General features: G+C 37.3%; 1 protein-coding gene across 6 annotated transcripts in view; it reads right to left on the bottom strand.

The window, feature by feature from the left end:
- MYCBP2 (MYC binding protein 2) overlaps positions 1 to 26,767 on the bottom strand; it is a 310,827-nt gene that overhangs the window by 70,149 nt on the left and 213,911 nt on the right. For all 6 annotated transcript variants that reach the window (XM_054719873.1, XM_054719875.1, XM_054719871.1 and 3 more), the window contains 6 exons: positions 25,069 to 25,166; positions 24,247 to 24,363; positions 23,209 to 23,349; positions 7,853 to 8,077; positions 6,879 to 7,011; positions 2,707 to 2,829 (listed from right to left, as the gene is read on the bottom strand). In XM_054719873.1, coding sequence (XP_054575848.1) covers positions 2,707 to 2,829; positions 6,879 to 7,011; positions 7,853 to 8,077; positions 23,209 to 23,349; positions 24,247 to 24,363; positions 25,069 to 25,166 — 837 coding nt within the window. The remainder of the gene's footprint in view (positions 1 to 2,706; positions 2,830 to 6,878; positions 7,012 to 7,852; positions 8,078 to 23,208; positions 23,350 to 24,246; positions 24,364 to 25,068; positions 25,167 to 26,767) is intronic.

Consider the following 26,767-nt stretch of genomic DNA (forward strand, 5'->3'; position numbering starts at 1 on the left):
GTATCTAATTTATTAGAATAGTATCTCAAATATGAATTCTGACATTTTCCCTTAAACTAAAATACAAAGGAAAATAACAGAAGAATATTTTTAAAAATATGAAGTAATGTAACTGGATAGATAATAGTTTCTCATTTATGAGAATATATATAAAATAGTTTAAATGATGCTGAAAAGAAAAAAAAATATACCCAGACATAGGCACAACTGGAAAATAGCACCTCTCAGCCACATTCCTTATGTATAATAAATCTTCATAAATGAACATTTCAAATGAAGCACCAACAGGAATAGATTTATATGGAAAGAGCTGTGCACACAAGCTGTACATTTTTACTTTTTAAAAAATTAATGCTGTAGGTTAAAAAAGGATTTTAAAGATTATGATGAATTTTGTAAAGAAAAATAATTTCTTGATCTTGAATAGTATAAAGAGTTAAATAAAATGGGAACTATTATTAAAGGTAAGATAATAAATAAATAAATAAATGTTAGATATTTATTCAGATTAAAGTTCTTAATATTTCTCTACTTCACCTAAATACTTAAAAAGCCTATTAATAATTACATGCTATTTTTGAGCAATATTAGCAAATCATATTTTTTAAATGTAATATATCATTTTTATTAATAACACATGTTGTCGGCAATGTTTGCATCTCTTAAAAGTTGATTTTTATGGATGCCCTATAAATTATATTTTAAATACTGATTTTAAAGTGATAGTCACCAGTACAATTTAGACATTTTAGAGACTGAAAGCATACAATTTGAACTAAACATGGCTTTAAAACAGATTACTATAGAAGTATAGTAGTGGTAAGTAGTGTTGAAATTTTAACTTAAGGATTGACAAAGGTTGAAAGGGACATAAAGAAAACACCAAGAATTTATCCTACTTAAGTAAATAGTAGGGTAAAGAAGATCTAGCTAAAGTTAGTTGAAATCTGAACCACCAGGAATGAGCAAGCATTTGGTACACAAACCTGTAGGAGAGACCAACACAACAGAGTGGGAGAGCCAAACCAAAAATAAATCTTGTGGTTAGGCTTCCTTCATAACAATATTCTGTGGAAAATAATATATGAAGTAGCTTTATTTTAAATTGAATATTTCCTCTACATTGATGTAATTTTATTTTTTATAGACTATTTCATTATTTTACTTGCTCTGTAAGTCAGGTATTATGAAACTATTTATTTCTTGAAATCAAATCCGGTGAATTAGTTTAAATAACACTTTAAATTAAAATTATTTCCATGAATTATTCTCCCTCTTACCTATCATCCAACTGAATGCTACCTGCTGACAATATGGCTAATTTTGAAGGAGTCAGATTCATAGGAAAGAACATGAATATGTCTGAATTTATATACAAATGAAATTTTGAATAAAATTCAGGTATAAATTATTACAAAATAATAAAGAGCTAATATGCTAATTAGACCAAACAGCAGAACAAGTGTCCAAACTTCCAGATGACTATCCAGACAACCTTTAGGATGAAGCCAGGGCTGCAAGGGCCAAGCCCCTTGCACAAATTTCGTGCTCTGGGCCTCTAGTTTCAAAATAACTATTGTTTTAACTGTCCATGATGCTGCTCTCTTCCATTCATGCAGCCCAAAAAGTAACATACATTTTATATCCATACTATAGGCCTGGTGCATGAAATGAGTGCATTGAGGGGGAGGGGGGGTGTCCCTCAGCCTGGCCTGCACCCTCTCGCAATCCAGGACCACTGGCTCCTAACCTCTGGCCTGCCTGCCTGCCTGATTGCCCCTAGCCACTCTGCCTGCCTGCCTGCCTGCCTGATCGCCCCTAATCACTCTGCCTGGGACCCTGCCCGCCGTGGCAGGCGCCTCTGCCTCGGCTCCCACAGCTTCATCCAGAAAAACGCCCGGAAGGTTATTCGGCTGACTGGTCTAATTAGCATATTACACTTTTATTATTATAGATGGCTTAGGATTTTGGCTTCATTATACATACCAAATCCAAAGATATAATGTCATGAAATTCTAAATGAACTAAGATAATTTGGTTAGACATTCAAAACCCCACAAATTTAATAAAGTTGATATACAATATTATTTAAAAATATTACTTAAAATGTTTTTATTTTAAGTGGATCACTTTATTTTATTTTATTTTTAAATAATATACTTTATTGATTTTTTACAGAGAGGAAGGGAGAGGGACAGAGAGTCAGAAACATCGATGAGAGAGAAACATCGATCAGCTGCCTCCTGCACACCTACTGGGGATGTGCCTGCAACCAAGGTACATGCCCTTGACTGGAATTGAATCTGGGACCTTTCAGTCCACAGGCCAATGCTCTATCCACTGAGCCAAACGGGTTAGGGCATTAAGTGGATCATTTTAGAAAGTTTTTTTGCTTATTAACATTACTCCTAATAATTAGATGACAGAATTCTTTGACTAGATATAGTGACAAAGAATCTTTATGATGCAAATTCAAAATGAGTGTCTCTAAAACAGGAATAAATAAGTAAATTAATTATAAACTTAAGCTAAAACTGACAAAAACACAAACACTAAAGAAACATCTTTGTAAACATTTGGTTCTTAGTTTTCTAGGAAAAAAACTTTAATGACGTTTTGTAGGTCAAGGGTAATTAAAATGGGTAGAAGAGAAGGTAATGAAAATATTAAGATAAGGTATGTCAAAGACTACTTTTAAACACCTACCTTTATTATTTCCAAGTCCATAATCAAATCCTTGGGCACTGCAACTTGCCCCTTTATTAAACGCTTGCACTGAGAAAGGGCTTGGAGGAGGAGTTTGAGAATTTTGATCCAGAAGAACTTGTTCTACAATAAAAGGCAAAGCTATAAAACAAGTTTTTTATGTGTTATCCCCTATTCAAAGAATAAAGAGATAATTCAGGAAAATGTTTATGATGGTCAGATTTTAAAATACCTCATATTTAGATCTGATAATAAGTTTACCAATTAGGTTATTGATACTGACAAAAAAAGTACATGACAAATCTTTGTTTTCATTTATCAAATACACAGTGAAATTTATAAATGGGATATTCTCTTATGGAGCCAATTTACTTTTATTATGGTTAGAAATACATCACTGAATGTAGTACACTAGTATTTCTGGACCAGAAACTCATATTTGTAACAAATTTAAACAAGGACATTTTACAAAACAAAAATGGATGCCCTATAACCAGAAATAAAAATATTTTGTATATTAGTATTCAAACAGGAAAATCATCTTCAAAATGTCTAAGTATATGGTACCAAAATAAATTTTCACTTGTGAAATATTTTAAGTTTTGAATGCAAAAATTATTGAAAATTTAAAATTTAACTTATTTTTTATTTATTATATAAAGATAGTTCCCCCTAAATAAAAAGATAATTAACTAGGTCATGTAGTCAGAGTTATTAATGCACCCTGAAGTAAACAAATGTATCAGAATTCTTATTTCAAGAAAGAAATGGCAAATGTTTTATCTAGTTTACAAATTGAAACAATGCAACATAAAATTGGTAAGCTAAATTAATCCTCTATTAACAATCAAGTGGCTATAAAATTCTAATACTAAAAATACTAATACCTTAATTAAAGTCATATAATGCCAGGTTAAAAAAAAAAAGCAAAAATAAAAACTGCTGAAAGGTAAAAAAGGAAAAGTACTTCTTTAAAAATAATGTTTTAAATTTATTTTTTAAAAGTCAATAATCCCTTTAAATAGAAAACAGAACTAGAAGAACATGGTGGAGTAAATCAGAATTCTGCTGTAACTATGGCAGTGTAAAATCTACCCTTTACCAGCATTTTTAGCCTTTTTTCAATAAACCAATCATAGCACTTCCCTTAAGCAATGCTCCTTAGTATAAGATATTTCAGCAGTAGAATATTTCTTCTGAAACACACTCATGAACAGTCATCTGAATGGAAAAGATAGCATTGCTTTCACCCTGTAGACTCAAAATGGTCTGGCACCAAGTGTAAACTGTTTTGACCATAGCAATAACTTTGCTTACTAGGTTTTATCTATGGATACCAAAGACCAATATAGAATTTTTACAAAGAGGAAAGCCTTTGTTTTGTTCATACTACTTTATAGAAATAAATTATTTTAATGCCAAGTCCTCTTATTTCCATACTAGAGGCCCAGTGCACCAATTCGTTCACAGGTGGGGTCTGGCTGGCCCGTTCCCAATTGGTAGATTGGGGCCAGGCCTGTGGGAAGGAGATGGCGGGAGATTGGCTGGTGGGCCCACCCTGATTGGGGCCCGATCAGGGCCAGGCTGGCTGGGGGCAGGGGCCACGGGCGATTGGCTGATGGGCCCTGCCCCAATTGGGGTGGGGGGCCGACTGGGGTGGGGAGGGGCTGTGGGTGGTGGGCTGGCCAGCCCCAACCCCGATTGGTGTGTGTGTGGGGCCGATCAGAAACAGAACTGGCTGGGGGAGGGGCCTGGACCAATTGGGCTGCAGAAGGTTGGCCAGCCGGCCCACCTCCTATTGGAGTGTGGGGGTAATCAGGGGCGGGGCCGATTGGGGTGGTGGGGGCCCATCAGGGGCAGGGCTGGTGGGGAGAGGGGCTGCAGGAGGTTGGATGGCTGGCCCCACCCCCTATTGAGGTGGGGGGGCAATCAGGGGTGGGGCCGGCCTGGGGAAGGGGCTGCTGGCCAATTGGGATGGGGCAGGCTGATTGGGGGCAGGGCTGGCTTGGGGAAAGGGCCACCAAGGGAGGTTGGCTGGCCAGCCCCACCCCCCAATCTGGCCGGTTTGCTGGACCCAGTGGGCATCGTAGCGACCGGTTGTTACGGTCGTTACAGCATTCTGGTCACTGGCTATATTATATATATAAATATATATATTATATATGTTACATACTAATACCAATGAGCAGACTATTTAGATACTGTATCAACTAATCTTAGTGGTTTTAAAGCACTAACTTCTTATCATTCTTTCCTTATCACCTCAGCAATTATGTAAAAAAATATTAAGATTCACATTATATGTATATATAAAGAGCAAAGCATTAAGTGATTGTTATTTGTTCATTTGTCTTTCAGATCAAACTCACAAAGTATCCTCATTTTGTAAATGAGAAAACTGAGGCACAGAGATACCAGGTAAACTGGCTGAAGTCTCATAGCTAGGAAAGTGGTAGAGTTGGCATCTGTGCCCTGGCAGTCCAGCTCCAGAGTCCTCTCTTACACATTAAACCATATGGCCAGGTAAAATGACTACTAGGCTAGAAAAGACCCTTTGCTAGTCACTTAAACCATTCTCATATTATTTAACTACATCCTACATAAATCTGATCTCACTTAAGGTATTTTAATTTATATCTGAATATGCCTATATAACGAAAATCTTTAAGAATTTATGAATATGCAGTTAATATACTTTAATATGTAGTATGTTGTAAATGAGGTCATTTTGTAAAATGTAGGATTTACATCAATAAAGCCTTTTTCTTTTTCAAAACAGTGAAAAACAGTTCTACCATGTCAACATTTTATGACCACATCATCTTTGACTATGAAAAATTTATCTGTAAAAACAAGGAAGGGAGTAGATTCCCAAATAATGTTCAATGGTTTTTTATTTAAATTCTTTATTGTTTAAAGTATTACATGTCTCCTTTTCCCCCCATTGACCTCTCCCTGCATTCAATGAATTATTGATACAGTATGGTATGGTGTGATGAGCACAGATTTTGAAATATAAATGAAGATTCTGGCTCAAGTCTTATATCTGCCATCTATCCAGTTGTATAAACGTAGGCAAGCCATTTTAAATTTTATGAACTTTAGTTTCCTTACCAGTAAAATGAAGATTATATAATCTATCTCAAAGGCTTATTGTGGAAAAAAGGGGGAATATTTTATTTATAATTCTAATACATCTAAATGTACTCTATCATTCAAGCAGGTTTCAAAACTTCTTTGAATTTATGTTTATGGACATATTGCCTCTTGGATAATGAATATTTTAAGTTTATTCTTTCTTGGATAAAAAAGCATATATTATTATCTCTCTGACATTATTCTATATTTTTGGGATTTGGTAGAAAAGTATATGTTTATTTTACACATTCATTTTGATGTCCTTAATAATATTTTTGTGACTCAACTTAAAGTTATAAACTTCGTGAGCAAAAAACTCTGGGCCTGTCCATAGGAACAATCTGGGTATGAAGAAGTAAAAATTAACTTGAATATAGTATTAGTTTTGCTCTAGTGGTGAATACAGTTCTTTAGGAACACTAAGGGAATTCTTGACTCTGTCAGATCAGGTAAAGTGATGGTGTGGTCTGAACTCTGAAGAACAAGTTTTTCCACCATGTGAATAGAAAGGGAAACAAAATGGAAAATATTTTATTAAATGAGATCACTGTTGGAAAAGGTAAATGAAGTTTCAAGTTGGAACCCTAACAAAAAAATAGGAAACCCCCAGAAGATGCTTTGCATTTATTCAATGCTTTTTCCTGAGACAAAATTCATTCAAATGAAACTGTCTGGGAGAAGTGCTATGATTGATGGTTTGAAAATCAAACTTCCATTTAGTGGTAGGAAGGGCAAAACATTCAGTCCTATACTGGCACAGAAGAATGATCTCACAAATTCATATTAATCAAAAGCATTTCTTAAAAAGATGGATTCATTTGTTCTACATTTTCTTTTAATTCTCTTCTTTGATGTGTATTCATTTAGTACCCATGTATTTTACAAATAAATATTAACAATTGCAAGATTTTATTACGCTTAGCGTTTACTTAAAAAATAAACATACAAAAAGCTCTTTGTGATAAAAGAAATGTACTTTAAACTTCTGCTTTCAAGGGTTAATCAGAATAAATCACAAATGTAAGCCAACTTGCCATCTTCATGTCGGAGGTACTGGTTTCCGCCTCTGTCTCTAGCTAAGGACCATGCCTCTCCTTCATCACTCTCACAGAACTCTACCATGCTGTTCTTATCCAGCTGCACCCATGTACCTTCAGAATTGGTTACCTAGTACATAACAAAAAGCATGATTGATTGGCTTGATTCTCTCAGGGCATTCAGGCTGAAAAGCAGCAAAAGTTTAAGAGTTTGAATAGTGTAATCATTCCAATAAATATCAACCACGAAATTAGTTTCTGAAATTAAGACCATAGCCCAATGTAAGACAAAAATCAATAAAAGTTATGTAAAATACTGCTTATTTATGACTTCCGTTAAAATAATTTTTAAGGCACAAGGATAATCCCTAAATAATTTTAAATGTTTCAAAAAACACATGGCTCTTTTTTTAAACACCTAAAATGTCATAATACAACATCCTCCATTATTTAGGTTGGTAGTGCCTATAATACAACTTGAAAATGACCCTGACACTAAGAAATAGCATGACACACTACATCTTCAAGCTCATCATCTGAGGCAAATGCCACAGTTGATGAAATGGTAATTTTATTTGCTCAGGACTTCAGTAAGACACATGAATGGGAACAAAGAAATGAAACCTTTTGTATATATCACATCTCCATACTGATCCATAGCAAATATTTTAAAGGGCTGTTAATCCATGACAGTATAGTACATTTATAGTGATAAAAAGATATATGTAATACCAAATTCTTATATACACAGACACATCATTTTGTTTGTTTTCACAAGGACAATTATGAGAATAAAATTATTAGAAAAGCACATAAAAATTACATTAGTATTTCCAATACAAATAAAGATAAATAACATTAGCATTAAAAAACCTGGAATGGAAATGACAACCTTTGGAAAAAATAGATGCTTTGGTTGTATTACATTAAAAATGAATATCTTAAAGTCATGAAGCTACAAGAATCCATACCTCTCCCACTGCTTTGACTTTGTTTCCCAGAACTAACATTCCAATTGGGATACCTCTAAGGTTAGGGCAGCTTCTGATGTTGTGGCCGGAAGGTCCCGTCTTTACTACCTTGTACATGCCCGGACCTCCTCGCAAGAACGGCATATCTTGTTCTTGCATTGTTGCTTCCTGTGGGCAGCAGGAGTTTACGTCTTTGAAAAAGTCATCAGGAGTAGTTTTAGGTTCCTGAAAATTTGAATAGGAAAAGAAAATAAACAAAATACAATTGATTATCACTTTCAACATATTCCTATTAATAGTTTTCATAACAATTCTATAATGCAGGTACTGTCAATTAAGAAAAAGAATATACAAACAAAGATAACTGAAGTATTAGTCAATATTACCATTAAAGAGCCATTCAGTTTTTCAATTCTTAATAATAATTAAAATAAAGTTGAAGAAAATATAGCAGGACAGCTATTGAACCCCAGACTTTTGACTACCATATCACAATTTGAGAACTACAATAGTACTTGATTTTTCTTTTAATACAATATTTAACAGTAGGGGAAACAAAAATAATTTACTATGTGAACCATAGCTGAATAATTTTGAATCATTATTACTGTATTACTGTATGTTGTTATGGGTTAAAAAGCCTAAATATTCATTTCCTTCCACTTTTGTCTGTAATAATTATTTAAAAATAGAGAAAATAAGTGTGAAGGTTCTGGAGACTTAGCTATAAACAGAGATAACAATGACGAAATGTACATAAAATATACCTACATGTTAATATTTACTAGTTATGAGTGAAATAAGAATGTTTTTAAGATTTTAACAACTCATACTTCTTAATATAGTATAAACAAAAATGTCTTGCTAGATTAGGCCATTATTAAACAGTAATATATTAAAGCTATTAAAATAATTATACTTTTAGTAAAGAGGGCAGATTAACATTAAAAAGGCATTTTTACATAAATATAATGCATTTGGATATGAGAGTCATTTCTACAATGAAAAGAACATGCCCTAAATTTTCTGTTAACTCTGTTGTGATGGAATTGTTTCTTATGTAAATGCAATGAAGAGGAATAACAACCTTCCCATATTTTTTGTTCTTCCAACTAAATGTAAATCAAAGTTCCACACCAAGAATTCTTCCATTTGCATCATTACTCCTTTAAAACAGATTTAAACTACAATCTTAAATTCAGTAATATACACTCTACAAATTGCTCTATATAGAAAGTCAGTAAAAGATGATCATAATGAGACACTTACTCAAACATGAAGTTAAAATTAATAATTAGTAGCCCTGGCTGCGTGGCTCATTTTGTTGGAGCATCACACCATACACCAAAAAGTTGCAGGTTTGATTCCTAGTCAGGGCACATACCTAGGTTGGGGTTTCGGGTTTGGTCTCTGGTCTGGGCTTGTATGGGAGGCAACTGATCAATGTTTCTCTCACATCTATGCTTTCCTTTCTTTCTCTCTCCTCCTCTTCCTCCTCTACTTTCACCTCCTCCTCCTCTCTTTCTAAATCAATAAACATATCCTCAGATGAGGATTAAAAAATCAACTTTTTAAAGAATATTTAGTAATGTTAGAATAAAATAAATAGTAACATATTATACAAGATAAAATATTATTAAATAGCTCTATCACTATAAATAGTCTCATAATAGGAGGTATATAAATATGTTCATTATATAGTAGAAAATAAAAAAATAAAATCCTGAGATTAAAAAAAAATGTAGATTCAATAATTCTGTGTACTTGTGGCTTTAATTCAGTATGTTTGGGCAGGGAAACTTTTAGAGCAACTAGCAACCTTCACATAATATTTTGCCCATATCATTGTGGTGATTAATAATCATTACTTTGTAGTTATACAAATATGCACTATAGACAATGTTTATTTACATTTACTATAATTAGCATACTTTACTTATCCTAAAATTTTTAGCTATATATTGGCAATTTAATGGAAATGAGAATTTTACTTGAAAAATTCAGACTAGATTAATAATCTAAAATAAGCTTAAAATATCCATTTTATATATGCATGCATGTATACCTGCAAACACTTCAATATTAATACGAAGAGCACTCACGAATTGAGAGTAGGGTCTAAAGTTTAAATTGTGCTACTACACTCACAAGGATTTCAGTAAACATTTAAAAACGTTTTGTTGATGGTAATCAATTTTAGTAAATACATCATGCTATTTCAAAGTTGGATAAAGGCAAGTCCTTATTACAACTGAGGTTAAAAAATTACATAGTATAAGATAAAAAATCACAAGCAAATATTAATAGATTTAGAGAAAAAATAATCTCATTGGTATTTAATGATACATCTGGAGCATTTTATTGTAATAGTATTTCCAACTTTTGATTATTCAGGGTAACACTGAGAGGTGTGTTGGCAAAAACTAATAATACTTGCAAGTTATTCACTGAAAGGTAATATATGAGAAATTTTATTAAAATATTTATTGAATAATTAAATAAGCTATATTAATAAATGTAAAACAAAGTCTATCCAACTTTTTTAAAAATATATTTTATTTATTTTTTACAGAGAGGAAGGGAGAGGGACAGAGAGCTAGAAACATCGATGAGAGAGAAACATCGATCAGTTGCCTTCTGCACACCCCCCACTGGGGATGTGCCCGCAACCAAGGTACATGCCCTTGACTGGAATCGAACCCAGGACCATTCAGTCCGCAGGCTGACGCTCTATCCACTGAGCCAAACCGGTCAGGGCATCCAACTTTTTAATATTCAACAGTATAAAAAGAACTGACAGACATAAAGTCAGAACTGTGCTTTTTACTCTCAAGCAAAAGCCTAAAGTACATGTTCAATTCAGCACAGTAAAGTAACACCTGGCACCAGAATATGATTTGTAGTCCCTCCCCATTCTCAGATAAACATTCAAAAAGGCATTGTGAAAGAATAGGAAAAAATAGAAGAGCCATAGGATCAAGTCTCTCCCATCTAGATAAGCTAGTTCTGAAAAAGCTAGACTTTTTTGTGGGAGAAGCTAGTCATAAAATTAAACACAGTGAATTTGAAGTCATGTAAAAGTTTAACTTAAACTAATAATAGTCTTTGGGAGAAGTAGAGGGGAAAGATTACAGGGGAAACTCAACTGCAGCACTTTGTATACGTCTTTTTTGGTTAAAAAAATTATTAATTTTAAGCCAACACTTCAAAGGATATCCATGTAAATTTGTTATACATGCTGAAATACTTGAATAATGTATGATTGTTCCTTACAGTTAACTCACCTGGGGGGAAAAAGCTTTGGAAGTCCATGAAAATACGTCCAAATCCCTGACTCCTTGGCTAGCATTAAAGATATTCTGAGCAACAAAGTTTAAGAAAGAAAAATATCAACAAAGAAAGGGAACAGGATATCAGCTGCAGAAGATGAGTTCACAGTAACAACATTGTTCTGTACTCTAGCACCAGCACTGAAATATTATTTTATTGAAGGGAAACTGAAGCCACCTGAGTAAACCACACATCAAGGAAATTCTGATAAATAAGTTTTGTCAAAAGCTCTCCATGGATATAGTGTGTCATGCCATTTACTAAAATTGACTGAAAGCTTAACACCATAAATGCAAGAAGGAAACCTTAAAACCCCTTATCTGATGACATTATCTGTTCCAAAATAATCAGATTTGTTTCATGACAGAAAACAGTGCAGTTTTATAAAGAAAATGTGAATACAGATTGCATAGATAGCGCAACTGTTACTACGAATAATAATGGCATGTAGTATATGTGAACTAGTTATCACTTTTTAAAGTACACCCCAAAAAAGTAAATTAGGAAAAAACCTTAAGTAATTTTTCTGTCTTCTATAAATGCAAAAAATCAGTTGGAAATGTTATTGAAAGCTGTTAGTAAATTTGTTAAGCAAGCATAGAGAAAAACACACAATCTGAATCTTTTATCAAAAGGCCATGTTTTCTCCATTTCTGTTTAGGAAATACACAGATCATTTAATCACTATGTTAAAGTCTAAAAATATTTTGTTAAAGCAGCATAGTCCCAGAAGAAATATTTTCACAAATTCATAAAGAAAATGTAAATTATATGCATTTTACATAGATATATCATTCTATTGTATTTATCTGATCTGAAATTAAAATCTTTCTAGTGAGTGGTAATTACACAATTTTACTGCTTATGTACTAGTAAATACTGTGATAAATGATTATTTTGGAGAAAATGAGTACATTCAAAATGTTAATAAAAGCTGTCATCATCCAAGACTGCAACACAAAAGAAAGAATATAATTCCCAACCAATTATAAACCATTTTAGATAACAAGATTTTATTTAATATGCTCTAGTTCTGTAATTTCCTCATATATATATGTGTATAGACAGACACAGACACACACCTATATAGAGACATATGTGCTAATTCATAAATATAAGACACATGAAAGCCAGAAAAACGAGTTTCTAATAATATACCTACAAATAAATATAAAACAAAAACAAAAACCCCCAACCAAACCCCCTTCCACATTTAAAAATGGATAGAGGATAGGGTCCTTTCTCTTCAGGTGAACTGGAAGCATGTTGCAAAGCATTTTGAAATGATGCTTGTTTGTTTTTTGTTGTTTTTTTTTTGGCGGGGAGAGTGGGGGGGTTGAAATGCCCTTACTGACTCATCCATGTACTATATAAGAATTTGTGTAATGTTTGCTCAATGGTTTTTCTCTTTCACAGGGAATGGTGTTGCAGATCTTTGACAAAACAATATCAAGAGTTTTTAAAGCATTTTTTAGCTTAATTTTTTCTTTTAGTATTAAAACAACGAAAAGCAATGCCAATTAAGTTAGTTATAAAGAAGCAATGTGGCTACTGACAATATTTCAAGCTTGCACCTTTTTCTAATTTCAAAGTGCAAATTTAAGTATTTTCTAAGTCTGAGCACATGAGCTAACATGTACAAGGATATGTCAATGTGATGTAACTGCTAATAACAGTTATATATTGTGAATAAAATTCTATTTTATACAGGTTAATTATGTGTGGATTCAAATTTCACACTTTTTGGCCTTTATTCTGCATTTATAGAAAGTTCTTAGTCTGTACTGGTTTACTATAAGATTATTAAGGTTATTTTCAAAATGTAGTGACCTGACAAAATTGCATTTATCAGAAATAAAAAATTTACCCATCAGGAAGCTGGAGTTTAAAAATAAAATGTACTTGCAAAGTGTTTTTTTGAATATTTAGGAAAGTTTAGTATATATGTATGTATGTGTATACACACACACACACACACAGACACACACAAAAAAAAATTTAAATAATTTTATTCTCAAAGACTATTTTAAAGGCAAAAAGAGGTGCGTGAAGAAAAGGAAAGCATATTAAAAACCTAAGTAAATTAATGAGTACCAAATCGCAACTCTAAGCTGATAATCTTTCAAGGCGTGGAAGAGATCAAATAAGAGAAAAATTTCCATGGTGAAAATATATGACCAAACATGTCAAATGATCATGCAAAACAAACAAACAAACAAACAAACAAAAAACCCACGATAATAAATAATCATCAAAGACAGCACATTTACTAATGCTACATTAAGTAAATATTTATAATTTACTAAAATTGAAAAACAGGTTATGCATACACATACACACAGATCTATTAACAAAACAAACCAAGAAACTTGGTGTATGCTGAATCTGTGACTATCAGACACCAGTAGGTATCCCAAAAGCATGAAACTGAACATAAAATGCAAGAAACATTTTCTAATTTTACCAATTACCCTGGGTAATACTCTAAGAGAGTATTTTTCCTTCATTTCTCCTTCAAATCTTCAGGGCCCCCAATTTTGGAAAAAAAATCAACCTACTTTCCATATTTGAACCCCATTTGGCCTAGGTAGGTAAGAAGTGATTTGTATAAATGCATGGAGATGTTGAGAGACTAGTGTTGCTTCTGCAAGAATTCAGATAATATGGACTTTATAAAGATATCTTAGAACACTTCTAATGAGGTACCATCTACTTTCCTTGATATAAACTTTCTCTACCATTCAACTTGCTTCATAATGTTGCGATACTTCATTTTTGACAAAGTATCCACAGAATTGTGCCTCTAAGTTTCAAATCACTAAATATCTCCTTATCCTATAAGTAAAATGGTTTTCCAAAAAATTTAAGTTCAAGTCCTAGGCAGTCAAATATCTCCCATGTCATTTACTTAACTAATTCTCTCTTCTTTCTAATTACATTTTCCCTGATGAAACATTCTACTAGTTTACACTTTGTAGTTTCCAAATGTTCACAATTTTAATTTCCCTTTTCAAACTCATCCGTGTCACCCTCAACATATATCACGGTCCTTGTTCATATTTGAATATTCATATTTACTTTCTACTTGTGATCTTGGGAGAGGAGCTACATTTTGTCATAAAAAAATGAGAATGTTAAAATACTTAACATCACGGAGTCACACAGAATTAAGTGAGAGAATTAAGATAAAGAGTATATATGTTAGGAATTCTTTAAAACAGTACGATCATACCAAATACCAAGAATTCAAATTTAGTATTCAACAAACATTGAAAGCCTTCCATGAGCAAAATGTAATACTTAACACTGGGAAGAAACAAATATGAGTAAGAAGGGACCCTTGTGAGTCCTTAACAGAAATAAAAGGTATATCAATATAAATGGGCTCAAGGCAAGAAAAAAGAAAACAAACAACATTATGGATAGTTAGGAAGAGAAGTAAGCCTTTTCTCCTTTTACGAGTACAGACAAAGTGCTACCTGAGAAGGGAGAGAGAAACCTAATTTTCCCAGTACTTATATGCTTTCCATCCCCAATTCATTGCTTCATTCATATAAACTACCAGTTCCCAAACATAGTATACCTCCATAAATTTGGAATTCAAGTCTATGTCTAGAAATTCCTTCTCTTTTTCCTGGCAACTTTTCTTCAAGACCTCTTCAAATGTCCTCCTAAGTGAAGCCATTTTAAAACTTACCAAAATGCAACTTAATTATTGAATATGATACGTCTATCACACCATATAGCGAGTACCTCAAGAACAAGAACTGTACTACATCTTATTTATTTTGTATTCCTCTCCTCTGCCTCTCCACCCAACACCTACTTCTCAGTTTAGTGTTTGGCACATAATTAGGACCCAATAAATATTTGTTGAATGAACAATTAATAAATAGCTACAGAATTATTGGGAATTACAGGGAAGAAAAAGGTCAAGGGAAACTTTTATCCCTGTCAACAGGAAAATATTTGAAAGGTTAGGGGAAATAAATGGGAGCAAAAGCATTCTGGACAAATGAAACAACATAAACAAAGACTGCAGGACATAAAACTGAACACAGTGGTCTAAAAGGGCAATAAGTTCTAGAAGACCATGAGCACCTCACAGAAAAAAATCTGCATCCTTCATGTTTATCCCTATTTTTCCCATTACTTAAACATATTTTTAAAATACACAGTTATAATACAAATGTCTAATGCTATTTAATCTCTAAATTAGAACATAACGTGCTAACACTTTAAAGTCCCATTTGAACTAAGTTAAGATGCCACTGTTTCTTAGTAAAGTAATGATGTTTAAATAGAACTTTCTAGGTGGCTAAAATTTAGCTAAAGTACATATCTACAATGAAAAGAAAAGTTATGTAAGTAAATAAACAAGACAGTGCAAAAAAAAAACAACTTTAAAACTTATTCTAAATATGACTATGTTCATCTTTTTTTAAAAACAACGTAGCTCATCCAGTATTTAAGTACTATTTAAATTTCCAATCCTGCCCAAACCCGTTTGGCTCAGTGGATAGAGCGTTGGCCTGTGGACTGAAAGGTCCCAGATTCCATTCTGGTCAAGGGCATGTACCTTGGTTGCGGGAACATTCCCAGTAGGAGGTGTGCAGGAGGCAGCTGATCGATGTTTCTCTCTCATCAATGTTTCTGACTCTCTATCACTCTCCCTTCCTCTCTGTAAAAAACCAATAAAAAAATATAAAATTAATTAATTTCCAATCCTTATCCAAACTCTTCCCAACAGTTTGTTTGAGTCAGGACCCAAAAAAGATACTAATATTGAAGTAAATGCAAAAATTTTCAAACTAGAACAGGTTGAAGGGGAGATGTAAAGATTGCTAAGGGAAACTTTTCTCTATTTTTGCATCTTAAGTTAGTGACATTGGTCCTTCATTTTTTAATTTATCAGTGTTTTGAAATTATAAGCCAGAATTATAGTTGACTTATTCACAAACTAGTGGCCTGGTGCATGAAATTCATGCACATTAAAAGGGGATTAATTAGAGGAATTAATATTGCTATTTGCCCTGTCTCTATAATAGAAGTGTCAGAGATGAAAGAAAATTAGTAAAATGTATATGAAAACCTTCCTTCTGTCAGAGTCTGGGGCATACCACGGAACCCAGAGTCAAGTCCACGCCCACCCACATGCGCCTCAAAATCACGTGAGACCCAGACCTGGCTGGCCCCCTCCCCCCGCATTGGGCTAGATACAGACCCGGCCAGTCCCACCCTTGTCAAGCCCCGCCGGGCAGGGGATGTAGCCTCAGGTCCCCTGGCCCGGTGCCAGAATGGGGGGCGTGGCCTGAGGTCCCCCAGCCCAGACTGGGGCGGGGGGGCGTGCCTTGAGGTCCCCTGTCAAGCCCTGCCAGGTGTGGGACACAGCCTGAGATCCCCTGTCAAGCCCTGCTGGGTAGGGGGCATGGCCTGAGGTCCCCCGTCAAGCCCCGTCAGGCGGGGTTGGGGGGGGTGCAGCCTCAGGTCCCCTGGCCTGGCACTGGGAGGGGGGAACACCCTCAGGTTCCCTGTCAAGCCCCACCGGCAGGGGAGTGCAGCCTCAGGTCCCCCAAAAAGCCCCACTGGGCGGGGAGTGCGGCCTGAGTTCCCCCGAACCAGCACTGGGGGTGCACCTTGAGGTCCCCTGTCAAGCCCCGCTGGGTGGGGAGTACGACCTGAGGTCCCCTGTCAAGCCTCACCTGGTGGGGGGATTGAGGTTCCCTAGCCCAGCACCAGGATGGAAAGCGCACCTTGAGGTCCCCTGTCAAGCCCTGCCAGGTGTGGGGCATGGCCTGAGGTCTCCTGTCAAGCCCTGCCAGGTGTGGGGCATGGCCTGAGGTCCCCTGTCAAGCCCTGCCAGGTGGGGGACACGGCCTGAGGTTCCCTGTCAACCCCACGGGGGTGGGGGAGGGCGTAGCCTCAGGTCCCTCCTGATTGCTTGTTAAGGCTCCTTATGGGAACTTGGCCTCAGCTGTGGGTGTAGCCATCTTTGTGGCCGAGTGATGGTTAATTAGCATATTCCCTCTTTATTAGATAGGATGGCCTAAAGTAAAAAGGAAGAAGAGTGTAAAGTGCTTTCCTAGTAGTAAATGTTTTGAGATGCAAAGGGAGAAGTAACAAGATGCATTTATTTGGCTATATTAGTTCCTTTAGGGCAGTGGTCGGCAAACTGAAGCTCTCGAGCCACATGCGGCTCTTTGGCCCGTTGAGTGTGGCTCTTTCACAAAATACCACATGCGGGCGCACACGTATAGTGCAATTAAAGCTTTGTGGCCCATGCGCAGAAGTCAGTTTTCGCCTCTCAAAAGAAATTTCAATCGTTGTACTGTTGCTATTTGGCTCTGTTGACTAATGAGTTTGCTGACCACTGCTTTAGTGGGTGAGATGGAGCTGTTATTTCCTCTGTGCAAATATCATTATTCCCTCTGTGCCTTATCACGTTTAGCCTTGCAGAGTAAGGTACTCATTAAAAACTTACTGACTGTATAAGAGCCTGCCCCATTCCCTACAACAAAACCCTGGAAAAGTAGCCTGTCTTTACTGATGCCAGGTTCTGACTCTGTGTTGGTCCTCATCTAACACCTGCATTGATGTAACTTTATATTAGACTAGAGGCCCGGTGCATGAAATTCGTGCATGGGGGGGGGGTTGTCCCTCAGCCCAGCCTGCATCCTCTCCAATCTGGGACCCCTCAAGGGATGTCTGACTGCCCGTTTAGGCCCACCCACCGGGATCGGGTCTAAATGGGCAGTTGGACATCCCTCTCACAATCCAGGACTGTTGGCTCCCAATTGCTCGCCTGCCTGCCTTCCTGATTGCCCCTAACTGCTTCTGCCTGCCAGCCTGATCACCCCCTTACCACTCCCCTGCCAGCCTGATTGATGCCTAACTGCTCCCCTGCCAGCCTGTTTGCCCCCAACTTCCCTCCTCTGCTGGCCTGGTCACCTCTAACTGCCCTCCCCTGCAGGTTTGATCACCCACAACTGCCCTCCCTTGCAGGCCTGGTCCCTCCCAACTGCCCTCCCCTGCTGGCCATCTTGTGGCGGCCATCTTATGTCCACATGGGGGCAGGATATTTGACCACATGGGGGCAGCCATCTTGTGTGTTGGAGTGATGGTCAATTTGCATATTACTCTTTTATTAGATGGGATAGAGGCCTGGTGCATGGGTGGGGGCCAGCTGGTTTGCCCTGAAGGGTGTCCCGGATCAGGGTGGGGGTTCCCTTGGGGCATGGGGCAGCCTGGGTAAGGGGCCTGTGCTGGTTTGCAGGCCAGCCACACACCCCCGGCGACCCAAGTGGAGGCCCTGGTATCTGGGATTTATTTATCTTCTACAATTGAAACTTAGTAGCCTAGAGCGGAGCCAAGCCTTCTGCTTACTCCATGGTGGCAGCCATTTGTGTTGGGACTTATTTGTCTTCTATAATTGAAACTTTGTAGCCTTAAGCGGAGGTCAAAGCAGGCCAGGGCTGCTGAAGCTTGGCTTCCTCCACCGCTGGGGGCAACCCTAGCCTCCTACTCTCTCCAGCTCCATGGCTGTCGCCATTTCTGTTGGGATTTATTTATCTTCTATAATTGAAACTTTGTAGCCTGGAGTGGAGGCCTCAGCCGGCCAGGGTGTGTGGAAAGCTTGGCTTCCTCCATTGCCGGGGAAACCCAAGCCTCCCTCCTGCTCCCTCTGTGGCTGCAGCTATCTTGGTTGGGTTAATTTGCATACTTGCTCCTGATTGGCTTGTGGGTGTGGCTTGTGGGTGTGGCAGAGTGATGGCTAATTTGCATATTACTCTTTTATTAGATAAGATCCGTTTGGAGCCCTAGACCAGTTTATTTTGCTACTCTGGATCCTGTCATCTTGAGTCACCACACAAAAACAAAACCCTTATGTAATCTACCTGTTCTCTTATTTTTACACCAAAACTGCTGTATGTTTTTTCTTGATCCAATATTCAACTATTTCCATTTGCCCCATAACTTTATACTGTATGTAATGGTAACCAAACTCACTTTTATCTTAACCCTACCAGACCTGAGGCCCTGAACCTAACTGTCCCCTATACGTGGGCTCCTGAGCAATTCAAACACATGGGGGAAGACATTTGCAATGGCTAACCATGAGGTTTGACCACGATTGGTTGGTTATTTTTAGTTTGTGATGCATTTTTTTTCACATACTAGGCAAAGTACCGAAAATTAGGTACAGTGGTATAGCGGCAGATAAGGAAATTACCGAAAAATCGGTACAGCGGTCTCGTAGGTTTAAACCTTGCAGGTCACAGTGCTGCCATCACATGTGTGTCTTCCTGTCAATGTGAATGATCATCCAGCTGCCTTGCCTGTTAGTTCTTATACTAAAGCAGTTTCAATGACTTTCACTTTTCACTGAACTTCAGCTACCTTGGCTGGCCACATTAACAGGCCATCTATTCAATAAAATGTTCTATTAAGTCAAATTAAAATATTCTACTTTAAGACACAAACTGCCTATATCCTTCCAACTCTTTAACTAAAGTGCACTCACTTTGTTGTTCGGGGATTGTACTAAGTCCTCCAAGTCCACTGGGCCCCCCATTTGTCTGTTCACATTTACCACTTAGGCCAGATCCCAGCTGGTGATTTCAACTGCTCCTCCATCACCATCTGAAATTCCTCTTCAACCCTATTTTTCTTTCACAAGACTCTGGATAATTCCAGTTAGTGCTGGAATTTGCTTTCTTGGTTCTTTTAATTCTGGACACTTAGGGCTATGTAGGAGGAAGGTCATCCAGAATGGATCCATTCAGTGGTCTCACTGGGTCCTTAGTGGCCCAATAATCCCCAAACAAGTAGTTTTTATGTCAGACCCCTCTTCTATTTCTAACAAACATTATTCCAAAATTTTATGACATTTCTGAATCCTTTAATGTAACTCATTTGTTTCTATCCCAACTGATAGCTTGCTCTCTTCTAGTTTATGAAGTATCATGGCATCTGCCTTCTACCTCACCCCGTCTTCCCTCCATCCCTAAAAACGTATCTACTGCCACACACACCCCCTCCTCCTTCACAGAAACACCTCTCCAAATATGGCCTTAATTACATTTTCTCCTTCTTTTTTGGTCTTCAGATTTCTTATGTACATCTTTAATTTACCCCTTTCCTATGGGTGTCTTTAATTTACAAAAATCTCAAGTTGCTACCATCTTTAAAATAAAGGAACCAGAAAAATCTCATCCTTCTTAGTGATACTAAACACTCTGAATTATTTACATGAAAATAGAACTCATGTCATTCTTAAACATAAAAACCAGAAAAATTCCAAAGCCACTTACTTCATTTTAAATTCTATCCCTAATATTTTGCATCAAAAATTTTTAAAGTAAATCAGTGACAACCTTCTCATTCACGTTCCAGTGAAAACCCACAAGTATCTGTATGGCTCACTCCATTTAGCTTTCTTTCTTACCTTTGTTACTGCCCTTCTCTCTCTGGCCTCAAGAATACTGTCCACTATTAGATGGGGTTTCAAATTGTCAAATAACAGAACACCAATGTGCCAAAATGAACCATGGCATTTAGAACTTCAACACACAGCACTCCTTGCTCTTCCTTTCTCCTGTTGATTCTCTTGTTTTACCTATGACTGCCTTCCTCTCTCAAAAGCATCTCTTCAAATGAACAAGCAAAGGAATTAGGAAAACAATTTTGGATGGGGGAGGTAGTAAAGATAATGCCTTATTAGGGGCTTAAATACACAAAAATCTAAATTGGTGAAAATTTTAAAAGAAGAAATAAAATGGTAGTTACAGTTATTTCATTTAAAATATAATTTTCATAATCCTAAGAAATATTTGGTTACTATAACGGAAAAATTATTTCAAACAATTTAAAGCCAACTTATTAGCCATAGATGATAAAGAACTCTTATTTCTCTTTCAGAGAAGTACCTCTTTTCATGAGGATCAAAATCCTTCTCATTTTTACCTGCAGATACGAATCAGTAGAAAATTTAAGATCTCATTTATTTAAAATTTTATATTTTAATTACAGATTTGTCATTTTTTAGCTTAACCTCAGTAAAACAGGAGGCCAACACACTCCAAGCTTTTTTAAAATAACAGATCTATTAGTAAAAATATATTCAGATATATCTCTCCTCACTGTACAATTATAAAGCATAAATAAAATAATATAAAAAAATTAGATCAATAAATATAAGTAGAAGTTCTCATATTTTCTTTCCCAAAGACTCATCATGTATAACTAACTGCCCCTTTGGAGAACATTACTCTGGACTACCAAGAAGAAAAACAAACAATATATTGAATGGTTTGATATCACACTAACTTTATACATTGATTTGTAAGAAATTTATCTGTTTAAAATGTTAAGGTTTTTAAAAAATAAAATTTTAATAGTGCTATGTATTTGCAGTGTCATAAGGAATACATACATTTAATTGTGATGAAAAGGAAGAAAATCATACTTTTATATTTAAATAGAGGCCCGGTGCACAAAATTCGTACACAGGGTGTGTGTGTCCCTCAGCCCAGCCTGCACCATCTCTAAACTGGGACCCCTCGAGGGATGCCTGACTGCCCTGCCCATTTAGGCCCGATCTCACTAGGATCAGGCCTAAACGGGCAGTCAGACATCCCTCTCACAATCCAGGACTTCTGGCTCCCAACCGCTTGCCTGCCTGCCTGCCTGCCTGATTGCCCCTAACTGCTTCTACCTGCCAGCGTGATCACCCCCTAACAACTCCCCTGCCAGCCTGATCAATGCCTAACTGCTCCCCTGCTGTGCTGACTGCCCCTAACTGCCCTCCCCTGCCGGCCTGGTCACCCCTAACTGCCCTCCCCTACCGGCCTGGTCCCCCCCCAACAGGCCTTGTTCCTCTCAACTGCCCTCCCTATAGGCCTGGTGGATCCCAACTGCCCTTCCCTGCAGGCCTTGTCCCTCCCAACTGCCATCTCTACAAGCCTGGTCGCCCCTAACTGCCCTCCCCTGCTGGCCTGTTCGCCCCTAACTGCCCTCCCTTGCCAGCCTAGTAGCCCCTAACTACCCTCCCCTGCAGGCCTGGGTCCCCCCCAACAGCCCTCCCCTACTGGCCTAGTCCCCCTCAACTGCCCTCCTCTGCCAGCCAGTCACCCCAACTGCCCTCCCCTGCAGGCCTGGGTCCCCCCAAACTGCCCTCCCACTACTGGCCTGGTACCCCCCAACTACCCTCCCCTGTAGGCCTGGTCACTCCCAACTTCCCTCCTCTGCCAGCTCGGTCACCCCTAACTGCCCTCCCCTAAAGGCCTGATCACCCACAATTTCCCTCCCCTGCTGGCCATCTTGTGGTGGCCATCTTGTGTGTTGGAGTGATGGTCAATTTGCATATTACCCTTTTATTAGATAGGATTATAAAGGGTTGTGCTTTACTATCACATTTAGTGATGTAGCAATCTTGTGAATTTTCTAATGAATTCATTAAAGAGGTTCAATGAATTTTCTCAGACAGTAAGATCTAGGTTCAACGAGAAGACTGGAACACCACAAGTCTAAAAGTCCAGATTATCTTAACACAATAATATTATAAGCTAAGAAGGAAACATTCAAACTTAGACAAAACACAGAAAACTAATTACGAAATGCCAACATAAGAAACAAATGTTATACATGTTTTTTAATGTATATAATAATACTGAATTCATAAATTTAGTGTGGAATTCATTCCAAACAGTAGTGTGACTAAGAAACTTAAAAAAAAAAAAAGCAACCACTCTCATTCCCCACCTCTTTGAAAAGAACTCAGTAGACCCAGTTTTCATTTATTACTTTCTGCCTGTGAGGGATCATAGTTAAGTATTAAGGTCATCAGCCTTGCCAATTCCACCTTTATTACACAGAAGCTCTCAAGAATTCAAACACTTTTAAAGTAAAAGTTATTTAGTTGTGGTATACCTCAGAACTGAAAAGCCTTCATTAGCTTAATTAAAGAAAAGTCCTGTAATGAGGACAAAGTGCACCTATAACACTTTTAAATATAACCTTTTACTTACGTCAATAGGGACCAGAAGACTCTTGCCAAGATGTTGATTAAAAGAAAGACACCAGGCTTCAGTGTAACCATTCATATTAGGAACGTACTTCTTTATTGTCTCATCATTCAGCCTCAGCCATACACCATCATCATTGTGAATCTGTGAGAAATAAGCATCAAAAACAAGCCATGGCCTCCTGTAACTCCTATGAGGCTAGCAAAGGCTGAAAGGCTACAAAACAGGCAAATAATGGTGGACATGCAGATTAAGCATCTAGTTTTGCAGAAGGTAAGTATGAGAGAGCCTTTAAGGAAAAAAGCACCAATAGAATGCCAAGCAATACATTTCATATGGTGAGACTGTAAAAACAATGTCACATAGGAGTAAAAGTACAAACATATTACCCTTTAAAATAAAAACTTGAAACATAAAACCAGATGTTTCCCAAAAGAACATGTCTTCCTTCCCCCCAATTTAGACTTTAATAATCACAAGTTATTTGGTTATTTTATTAGAAAAATGTACTGTCAAAGTTAAAGAAATACAATAAACACATTTAAAAATAAACAACATGAACTGTATGCATTTTCAGTGAGTGCTTGTACAGACTCTGACTCCTATGTTAACTGAGTTCCTTTCATTTTAAAAATATAATTTTAGCCCGACCGGGTGGCTTATTGGTTGAGCATCAATCTATGAACCAGGAGGTCAGAGTTTGATTCCCAGTTAGGGCAAATGCCTAGGTTCTGGGCTCCATCCCCAGTGAAGGACTTGCAGGAGGCAGTCAGTCAGTCAATGATTCTCTCATCATTGATGTTTCTGTCTCTCCCTTTCTCCCTTTACACACACACACACATAATTTGTTATTTTTATTGATGAAAAAATAAATGAAATGCTTAAAACTCAATGAACACATTTTGAAAAACAATTTTCCAAACACTACCCAAACTAGTTAAAAGATATTCTAACAGAAAATTTAGTAACCTTATTATTATGCAAACAAATTAAAAAACTTTCTGTTCAAGATTAATTACCAGGTGTTTCATTATAAATTACCTCATCAATAAAAGTGATAGTTCCATTGACTTTCACTATGCCTATCTGCTCACTCTGAAGGGAAGGGTGACTGCGGATACGGAGCCCTGCACTGTCTTTGGCCACAAATTTTCGAACCTGAGAAAAGCAAAGATAGACAGGGAAAATCATGGTTTAGAGATCACATAAGTAGTAAGAGATAAAATTAAACAGATTTGAATGTATTATTAATTCTAATAAAGCTTCTAAAATTATTTATAGCTGCTTTTCTTGTGCAAATAACAGTGGTTTATTTGTAACCAAAGTTTTAAAGTGTACATTACTGAAAAAATTAGAAAATTATTAATATATTTATATTTTCCTCTCTAAATTTTGAAGACATGATTAAAAAAGAAAGGGATTATTATTTTATTGTTAGAAAAGTATAATATAAATTCTTTACCAATGTTTTCTCTTTAATAAATAGTTTACAAAAATTCCTCTATTTACTTTCAATGTTAGAAAATTAATTTTTCTTAGTAGCAAGGATATTTTAACTTTGCAAACTTTATACACTTCTGAGCAGTAGACTTTTAGTTAGCTGTAAATTTTCAATTAACAGAAAGTACACAAGGCCTAAAAATTACTTAAGTCTTACACAAAGAAGCCAAAAAGTATAGGTTATACTATTTAGAAATTAGTAGAATTACCATGAACAACTCTTCAAAATTATTGAGGGGTATTTAGAATACAAATATTAAAGTCAAATAAAACATCAGATGTTTGATGACCACTTTGCAGCATCAATGAAGAAAATTAATAAATCTCTGACTGATTCAGATTCTGATTTCATCCTATCCTAACCTTATTTGGTTGAGGTTCAGTCTTTGGTTTGACCAGCTGAGTTCCTGGTGGTATCATCCCTTTAGGTGGGTCTTTGACTTTTACTTCTAGGCCAGCATCTGTAAGAAAAGGAGGCAAACTATAATGTTTGAAAATACAAGAAAGGAAGAATTCTTGTACCTAACCTTATAAAGAATCACAGGCTATTTTAAATAGTTGGGGAAAAAAATCTGAATTCTGTTCTTTTAAGGTCATTGATATTTATAGTTAAGAAAGAGAAGTATTTGAAAAATGTCCCTGAGATTCCAAATGGGTGTCTTAGACTTCAAGGAAAAGAGTTCCCATTTTTTATCTGGACACATGAAATCATAATGAGATCTTGAACGGCGGAATTGCTGTGAAGAGAAACCCAACCTCACCACCACTCAGACTGGCCTCAGATGCAAACTGGGTCCCTACAACCTCTCTGGACAAAGGCCTGCTACAACAGCTACAGACCCACAGACACTGAGACTCCAGCCATCCCAGCTGCAGATTCCTGTGAGTCAGAGTGCAGCCCCCTTCCCCTGGCCCGCTGCAGTGGCACAGGGCCTGCGTGACCCACAGTGCGTGAGTGGGCCTCCCGCTGACACAGGGCAGCCGTGGCAACACGGTCCCCTAGCAGGCCTGCCACTCTGATTCTTGGCACATGCGTGAGGTCACAGGGAGCGCCAGTGACTCAGATTCTCAGTGCATGCACATGGGGACTCTGATTCTCGGCAAGCGGAAGAGGCCTCATTGGCACCAGTGACTCTAATTGTCAGCGTATGCATGCACAGGGACTCTTGATTCTCGGTGTGCGCAGGCAGGGACTCTGATAATGGGCATGTGCAAGGCTGCACCGAGCACCAGTGATGTGGATTCTCAGTGCACACACGCAGGGCTTGGATTCTTGGTGCACGTGAGCGGGGACTCTTATTCACGGTGCACGTGTGCATGGTAACGCTGATCATGGGCACGTGCGAGAAGCCGCACCAAGCACAGGTGAGTCTGATTCCCACTGCGTGCATGTGGAGACTATAGATTCTTGGTGCTTGCATGTGAGGAATCTGATTCTCAGTGTGCATGGCCCTGCCAACCCAAGGCAGCCACACATCTCAGTGCCTGAACTCTTCAGTGATGCTTGGGATGCACGATGTTCTCATGCACGTGGCTCAGGCCCCCGCAACACTGCGCTTGGACCTTCTAGTGAAAGCAAAAATGGGGCAACAACAAAACAATCCCCAAAGGAAAGAAAAGGGGGAATCAACAAGAAAGGAGCTAAATGTAAAAGAGGCATGAAGTATGTCAGAAAAAGAATTCAGAGTAATGGTCATCTAGTTCATAAACCGGATAGACGAGAAAATCAACAACCTATGCAAGAATCAGGAAGAAATGAAAAGTGATATAGCTAACAATCAAAAACACCATGGAGCCCTAACCGGTTTGGCTCAGTGGATAGAGCGTTGGCCTGCGGACTCAAGGGTCCCAGGTTCGATTCCGGTCAAGGGCATGTACCTTGGTTGCGGGTACATCCCCAGTAGGGGGTGTGCAAGAGGCAGCTGATCGATGTTTCTCTCTCATCGATGTTTCTAACTCTCTATCTCTCTCTCTTCCTCTCTGTAAAAAATCAATAAAATATATTTAAAAAAAAAACAAAAAACAACACCATGGAAAGTTTCAACAGTAGACTAGGAGAAGT

Source organism: Eptesicus fuscus, chromosome 8, assembly GCF_027574615.1.
Source record: "Eptesicus fuscus isolate TK198812 chromosome 8, DD_ASM_mEF_20220401, whole genome shotgun sequence".
Classification (NCBI taxonomy): Eukaryota; Metazoa; Chordata; class Mammalia; order Chiroptera; family Vespertilionidae; genus Eptesicus; species Eptesicus fuscus.